Source organism: Dermacentor andersoni, chromosome 7 (genome assembly GCF_023375885.2).
Source record: "Dermacentor andersoni chromosome 7, qqDerAnde1_hic_scaffold, whole genome shotgun sequence".
Lineage (NCBI taxonomy): Eukaryota > Metazoa > Arthropoda > Arachnida > Ixodida > Ixodidae > Dermacentor > Dermacentor andersoni.
In genome coordinates this window covers 149309342-149317460 of record NC_092820.1, presented here as the reverse complement: position 1 = coordinate 149317460, position 8119 = coordinate 149309342, and the positions used below count along the sequence as shown (strand labels likewise).

Sequence of the window (8119 nt, the reverse complement as noted above, 5' to 3'; positions counted from 1 at the left end):
GATGGGGAAGTGCAGTAATGCTGTGCTTGGCAGGAAATTTTGTCACGCTGAGAGCAGTGTGCGGCCTTGCGTTATCGTGGAGAAGGCTCCATTGTCCAGATGCCCATAAGTCAGGGCGACGGCGTCGTTGTGCATCACGCATGTGTCGGAGCATGCAGATATAAAACTCCTGATTCACCGTCTGCCCTTGTGGGATGAACTTGTGGTGTACGACACCTCTGGAATCGAAAAAAACTATCAGCATCATCTTTGTTTTGGCCTTCTGTTGCCGCACCTTTCTCGACACCGGAGAGCTTGTGGACCGCCGTTCGGTGCTCTGCCTCTTTGTTTGAGGATGATATTAAAAACACCATGTTTTGTCTTCAGCAATGATGCTGTCGATGAATGCAGCATCCTTCTCTACCTCAGAGAACAAATCGGCGCTCACTGATGCCCGCGTGTCCTTCTGGTCCTGTGTGACGGAGTGCGGCACATGTCTGGCATTCAGCTTTCGTTTCCTCAAGTTCTCACGCAAAATTTGCTGGCATGTTGTCTTACTAATGTCGAGAGCATCTGATAGCATGCGGAGTGTAATGGTGCGGTCTTGCTGTACGATCTCCCTGATCAGAGCCACATTGTTTTCATTCCGTGAGGTTGCAGGGCGCCCCTGCCTTGTGTCGTCTTCCACCAATGTTCTTTCTGAAACAAACCTCTTGTGCCACTCGAAAACTCGCGCCCGTGATAATGTCTCGTTGCGGTAAGCGTCACGAAGAAGCTCATACGTCTGTGTGGCTGTCTTGTCAAGTTTCACACAGAATTTTATGTTTACACGCTGTTCGAGGTGGACGTCCATCTCTCCACATTCACTCACAGTAGAATGCGCAGACTACTAGTGACAATGTATTTTTCTACATGTAGCGCCATCTAGCGGCTGCAATGGCAATTAACATAAATAGTTCAGGTTGGCGCTACACATACGCACCAACATTTGTTTTGGGGAATCATTTCTAGAGAAGAAAATAAATCAATCTCGAAGCTTTACGGACAAAGGTTGTATATCCTGGCCATGGACATCCTATGTGGTGATATGTGCTACAAAAATATTAGAACAGTACCCATTTGAATCAGGAGGGCACTTTTACTGATTTTGCTTTTAATTTGTTGAATACAAAACATGAACCTTTTATTTCATCTCCCCACGCACTTGGGCAATCTAAACAAAACTCCAGCAGCCATCTTTGCACTTAATGGCCTTGAAGTAGTTACACACATCAAAGCTCGTTAGACAACTGTTATTTAATTGATACAAATAATAAAGGCACTTTTATACTGAGCTTAGTTCGGGCTTCTCTGGACAGAATACAAAAGCACATTCATTCTTTAAAGAAGTCTTTGTCAACAATCTTGTTGTTGAAAATCTCGATCCAGTAGCCGTCCGGGTCTTGAATGAAAGCAATGTTCTTCATTTTTCCTGAAATTAAAATAAGTGTACATTAGAGTTTTCACCATAACATACGGTGGCTGCATTCAACCCTACGTACAGTGCTGCTTTTAAAATGCTAATCAAACGGCTCGGCTAAACTAAATACGTGATGAAACTTGCAACAAAATAGCTAATTGAGCTGGTCGCCAAATTACTTCGTTCACTCTCTGTTAAGTCAACTGCAGCAAGACTGCGCAAAATAACCAAATTAATTTTGCTTTGAATGACTATAAAGACCAGCACTTTGATAGCTTTAAGCTGAAATATATTTAATGTGATGCTTAGAATGACAGAAATCTCAGCATGTTGGTATACTAGAAGAACAAGGCAGACAACACACATGCTGGTACTTGTGTTGTCCTTGTTCTTGTGTCCATGTTTTGCACACCTGCCTTTGTACCACCTTGTAAACAATGCTGACGTACCAATAACCTTGAGTTGGTAATCTTTGTTTTAGGTGAATTCGAAGTTGTAAGTTCTGAAAATGTCAAATTTTAATTTCGTCAGTAGCTAACAAAGCAGCTTATGCCAGTGCAGAAACCTTGTCTGTATTAGCGAAATCCTGCAATCGCAGACCATTGGTGCTGAGGTATACAGGGGCTTCCACTGTGAATGGGAGAAGCTTACTAGCCTTAGAAACCTGACTTGTCCAATAGATGCTAAGATGGCTCTTCAGTTAAGAAATACATAGTGTGATGTTATTCTTAGTGCAAAAGCAAGGGCAATCAGGCATTTCCTTTCACATTTGTCCACCCTATACTTTGAGTGCCCCGCACGGCAACTTGCATATAAATAATCTGGAACTGCAATTGTTCAGGCACCATAAGAAATGATTGGTAGTACAAGGATATGCCTATCTTTTTGCTTGTGGCTTTAGACATTCTTGTGGCTGTATATATTACACTTTATAGACCAGATTTTTTTATAGCCTATTTGCCTAACTTGATTTCTTTTCCTCCTTTCATGCAATATGTGTGGGTGCTTTAACTGCCACAATTGTGCGACGCTTACACTCAGCCAAATGAGAAGAATGTTCAGCCATTCTTAACACAGCTGGTGCCCCCTTCAGTGATGTCCTACAAGAATATGCAAATTATTGTGTACTCTCTATTGACTGTGAGGGAGAAAATAAGCAAGCACCTTTAACTGGCAGCACATGCGATATAACATGTAATGCTTTTGTCTCGTGTACAATGCACTGGCCCACTAATTGGTTATGTTGCTAAGCGTCAGTGTGAAATTCTGCTTGTACTTGCTTCATGCAGAAGTCTTGCGTAAACATGTTGGAGCTACAGCTTTCCCTGTTACTGCGTACAGCTTGCATAACATAGAAAATAACTATTGTACTCATCCATCGTCGTATGATGAAACCACATGGTGATTGAGATGACAAAGCAGGGTAAAAAACACAGCACAATTTATTGCGATAGTGCACCACACAAACATGATACTCATCTTTAAAATTACAAGGTATAGCTTACTAGATGTCATCTAGTATATTTCATACAGTGCCTCAAGCCCTTTGACACGTGAATAGTTGGGCAGATTTCGCAGAAAAAGTTTGGCCATGTGTAAAATGTTGCAACTGCAGTGAAGCAGACGACGCTACAGCTCCGTTGAAGCAAATGGGTGCTCTCACTAAATTATCTCTGTGGTATAGTTTTTGTGATATAAAATGTGATTGCATTAAAGAAGACACTTACTGGCATTCAGAGATTACAAGACCGTGGCAGCGCTTCAGGAAGCAGCCACCACAGGCGACTGACAACCGCAAACGCACCGTTCCCGCAGTCTCCCTCACCATCATCATCACAAAAACATGGTGGCTGCCTACGGAAGCTAGATATTCTGATCTAGAAATTTGCAAGCAATCATATCTTCGTGAACACACGAAGAAGGCAAATATCTTCCACGCATGCATAATGGCAGATTAGTGCGTTTATAACACGATATCTTGCTTAAAATGATACATTTGCAAATGTGCTGGAAGTCGGAAGGATAAAGTTCAGGCATATCCATGTTATTAACCATCATTCTTATGCTGGCTGAATTGCAGCTCCCGTTGACAAGCGCCAGATTCTAGGAAACAATATCGCAATGACCACTCACCTTCATGGAGCTTCTTGACAAACTTGACACCAAGCTTCTCGAACCGGGCACACGCTTCTGCAACATTGGGCACCATGATGCCGATGTGGCCTGCATACCCAATCAACAGACAGGTTAATAGTGTCCTTGATCACGGTGCCCTGTAACTGCCCAGACACTAGCATGGCGCACAGTGTCCCATTGCAGCAAAGCCCCAAGTGGGGGCAACGCTGAGGACAAATTGCTTCATGTCGATACTTACAAGACCAGTTTTCATCGTCACTGTCAGAAGAACTTGGCGAAAATTACCTACAGCTATGGTAAGCGCCATGTGCAAACTGCCAATAATTTGCACAGTTTCGCATTTCAGATGCAGTGCCTTCTGGGATTGCACTTTGGCACACTGCCTATTTTCTCTGTGCACGAAGAGGCAAGCGAAAAGTGCCTGGCGAGGGCATGCCTCATTTATCGAGGACTGCTGGTGGCCACCAGTGCAATTTGTCGAGGATGAGGAAGTGCGCCAGTGCTAACTGCTACACACTGGTGTAGCTTATCGAAGCTTTAAGAAGTTGGTTATCAGGAGTGAGTTACATGAAACATTTCAATTTGTTCACAAGCCTCACAGGCTCTGGTATACTATGAGAGGTGGGGGAGGGAAGGCTGTAAATTGTATTGATTGGGGCAAGTTATGGACCATGGCCACTGATCCACCGTGGCAGGTCAGTTTCTTGAGTACTGATCAAGTTTATAGCTAATTCTGGGTACTGTAGGAGCAAAGAAATCATCTGCTTTTAAAGCATATTTCGCTTTAAATGAAAATTTAAAGAAAAAACTCACGAGATGGTTACGAGTGTGCAACGCAAATGTTTAATCGTTAGCTGTGGTGTGGGCCCGCTGCTTCTGCGATGTTTCTGTGTAAAAGACTTTTTATAGTGTTCTTGTTCAAAACTACTATGCTCCTCTCCAGTGCTCAAACACAGGCCAGCTATCCAAGCATACACTGGTACAGCCAAAGGCACCATGATGACAATGGGATGACAGTTTCTAGGATGAAGGTACTATAACAACAGTGCGATGACAACAGCATCAAGATGTAGTGATAACGACGAGTGCACGCTTATGATGGCATGACAAAGAGTGCATGACGACGGTATGACAAGAACACGACAACTGTGCGATGATAATGGCATGACAATGTCATCATAATCACAACCTAATGATGACAGCATGCTTACAATGTAATGACAAAGGTGGTGCAATGACAATGGCATGACGAGTGTATGATGATGACGACTGCATGACGACCGTACGATGACAAAGGTACGATGGAATGCATGACGACTGTATGAGAACAATATCACAACAACGGCATCATAATCATGACCTACTGATGACTGCATGTTTACGATGGAATGATAAAGGCAGCATGACAACGATGGCATGATTAACACGATGGCGACATACCAAGCGGCACATACTGAGCAGCATATATCTATGGAAACTTTGCATTAAACTATCTTCGGGGGCAGTCCACCACTGCGGATGGTGCAAGACTGAGCAACAAGCTAGGAAAAGCTGATGCTTGAATAATGTAAGTGATTACAGGAGCCCTGTCAGTTACATTATTGTATATGTAAATATGTAGAAGCATACAAGAAATTTCGCTTATCCATGGCAGGCACTGACACTAAAACAGGACTGTCAGACATGCGTCAGAAATCTTGGAACCTTCGTTCAATGTAGTTTGAACACATGGAATCTTCTAACAGCACTTTATTTTAAAGTGCAGAGCCAAGTTCAGAACTAGTTCTGAAATAGTGTCATTAGGAAAGTGTCCCCAATTTTAATGATGTCTTTCAAAGATGTCGCGCAGCGATCATGCAACGGTGGACGGGGACGCACTTACCAAATCCTCTAGGTGCGGTGTTTCCGTTGTGGTAGCCGCCCTCTGGATGATCCTCCCAGTTGCTGTGGACAGAGTGAAGACATAACATATCAGAGTAAACTCTAAATGTATTTTAATAGCCCCAGTGGTTCAACAGACTTAACAGTGGTTTAATGGCATTTTCTTTGTGCATCAAACTAAAGAAGTTCACCAAATGTTTTTTTCTTCTTTGAAATGCCACTTTTCTGGTGGTGAAACTATACAAAATTTTATTCTAAAATCTTTGGCAGTGGTACAAACACTGCGGAAATGATATTTGTTGGCTTAAAAAGTTAAAGGTACGGTATACTTAATGATCAGGTGCTCTCTTTTTCTTTATTTAAAGAGGGAGTCAGGTGCCTAATTTCCAAGCAAGTTGATGCTGAAGTGTACGAGCAGCTTCTACAACTCGTAATCTGAACACAATATCTCCAAGTAACTCTTGTCATAATAAAACTACCGTATGATTCCTTTGTTGGATGACAGAAACATAAGCACAATGACATTGTTTTTAAGCACAGACAACAGTGCTACTGCTGCATGTCAATTAGTCTATTCAAAGGGCTTCAGTCAACTGCTAGATTCTAAATGTTTCTGCTCTACACAGTAAGGAATGAAATTTGAGCATTCTTATAATGACAAAGAGCATCACAACCGGCAGGTGATAAACTTTTCCGCTTCTCGGCTGCTGCTTTGCTCACAGCTCATGTGATTGAGCTCACATTTTTCTGAGTGAGCAACAATCGCAGAGAGAAGTATGGGAGGGCTAGATCGTCTGCCAATACAAATGGCTGAAAGTCGGATGTCTTATCAAAGTGACCAGCCAAACCTACGACTAGTTACTGGTCCACAAATAATGCCGAAAATTCTGCAAATGGAAGCGAGATGGCTATCTAGGACCACCCTTGGCCTCAACGTCTTTAACTCAGACAAACGCACTTTAGGACGAGACAAGTTAGGGAATCAGCCCGGCACCACCAAAACCTTGCTGGCGTGCACGAAAGGTAATCTTACGTAAGAGCATTTCCTCAATGGCCAGCATTCCACCACCCAGCACTTATAGCAGTAGGCGTGAAAAGACCATCACCATGGTAATGGTCAGTTTCAGACAACACTTATATGAGATAAGTTTTGGGAACACAGGTCCTGACGGTGACGAGTATCACACAGTTGGGCAAAATGATTATTACATGAAGCATTAGATGTGTGGCACACACTGACTGAACACATAGCAATAACATGCTCGTAACGCTGACGTTTGTGCCTGTCTGACAGCAGTATTAGAAATGTGCGGACAGGCACTAGCAAGTGATTTCAAACTGCACGAAAAAAAATTACACTAAATGCTTATTTTATCTTTGCAGAGCACAATAGCTTCTCTCATAATGTTGTGCAATTTACGCAAACCGGTACAGAAAGGTACGTGTAAGCATAAATAATTGTTTCAAGCATCACATTCAAAATAAGTTCCCGGCCTTGTGTGCACATGTGCACAGAAACATAGTCCCGTGTGTTATCTGTTGTAAAGTCTTGCGGACCTGTGCACAGTGACCAGTTTTGGCATACACCGTGATGTAGCTATATTGAAAAATTCGCTATAAGGAGGCTGAGGCGCTAAGCTAGTGTCGATTGTAAGCACTATTGTAAACATATCGGTTTCGTAACCGGTTTTCGTGGCACTCGTAGACCGTACGTGGCAAAGACAGTTTACGGTCGGGTTGCGTACGATATCTTTATAGCCCACATTCCACAGCTAGGACATAGCCACTGTTTCAAATAACAGTGTCCTTGGGTTTCATAACTATGTCCTTAGAAATTGTTATCGCCACGCGCACTATACGTGGTGCATTCCGTGGCCGGACTGCGTATATCTTCATGGCCCACATTTTTGCGGCATTTGTAAGCACACGCGCGCTGCAGCTATAGCCTGTCGTCAGCACCGTCGGCAAACTTTGCACAACTCCCACTCAAAGGGCGCGATATCGAAACGAGCGCTCCGGCCCGACAACTCGGCTCTCCGTCAACAGTGCCTGACGTAACAGAAGCGGTAGTTTTCCGCACCTCCGAGTGCTCCCAAACTTTGGCCGCGGCGGCAGGACGAAAGAGGGTGGGTGTGTCTATACCGCAGGACACACAAACTCACTGCGTCAACTCAATCGTAGCCTTGCGGCTGAAGGCCCATTCGGCGCGCTCTTGACGGGAGCTAGTCTTCGGCACCGACTCCTCGAAGCCCATAAAGTAGAGCGAAAACTTCATCTCGGGAAAGTCTAGCTTCTGCAACAGCCGCATGCCGAGAACGCGAGTGTAAAAATCGAGCGACGCCTTGGGATCCTTGATCCGGTACATGGTCTGCTGCATGATGAAGTCTCGCGTCGCCGGGTCCGGCTCGGAGCAGCATTTCTCCGCCTCCTGATCGCTCAGGCAGCCCGACATTTTCTTTTTTTGCGGAGAGGCAAAGGGAGCAGGTATCAACACCTTGGAAGGAAGCAGCAGAATCAGGTGTAGCGACAAGACCCGGCAACAAGTTCACCGCGGGCAGAGCGGAGGGAAGTGCGCCGACCGCAGCCCCCTCGACCGGAGTTCTGCAACAGCATCAGTTGAGAAACTCCGTTTCAAATTCAAACTGTGTAATGAAACCGGTTATT

At 44.2% G+C, this 8119-nt stretch overlaps 2 protein-coding genes across 2 annotated transcripts; both read right to left on the bottom strand.

Moving 5' to 3' along the window:
* Positions 1–340: 340 nt before the first annotated feature.
* Positions 341–832, bottom strand: LOC129385520 (protein GVQW3-like). Its single transcript, XM_055072152.1, has one exon. It carries the CDS (start codon positions 830–832, stop codon positions 341–343), a length of 492 nt encoding a protein of 163 aa, XP_054928127.1.
* Positions 833–1256: 424 nt separating this feature from the next.
* On the bottom strand, positions 1257–8040 carry Glo1 (Glyoxalase 1). Its single transcript, XM_050180798.3, has 4 exons — positions 7618–8040; positions 5457–5518; positions 3572–3661; positions 1257–1450 (listed from the first exon to the last, which is right to left on the bottom strand). Exons 1-4 carry the CDS (start codon positions 7905–7907, stop codon positions 1353–1355), a joined length of 540 nt encoding a protein of 179 aa, XP_050036755.1. The 5' UTR covers positions 7908–8040; the 3' UTR covers positions 1257–1352.
* Between the last annotated feature and the right edge of the window lie 79 nt (positions 8041–8119).

What these genes read in the sequence shown, in the direction of transcription:
- LOC129385520 (XM_055072152.1), bottom strand. Translation starts at nt 832, where the DNA reads ATGGACGTCCACCTCGAACAGCGTGTAAACATAAAATTCTGTGTGAAA.
- Glo1 (XM_050180798.3), bottom strand. Translation starts at nt 7,907, where the DNA reads ATGTCGGGCTGCCTGAGCGATCAGGAGGCGGAGAAATGCTGCTCCGAG. An exon ending in GCTACGATTGAGTTGACGCA is followed by an intron (nt 5,519 to 7,617) that starts GTGAGTTTGTGT and finishes CTCTGTCCACAG; the next exon opens with CAACTGGGAGGATCATCCAG. An exon ending in TGTCAAGAAGCTCCATGAAG is followed by an intron (nt 1,451 to 3,571) that starts GTGAGTGGTCAT and finishes TTTTAATTTCAG; the next exon opens with GAAAAATGAAGAACATTGCT.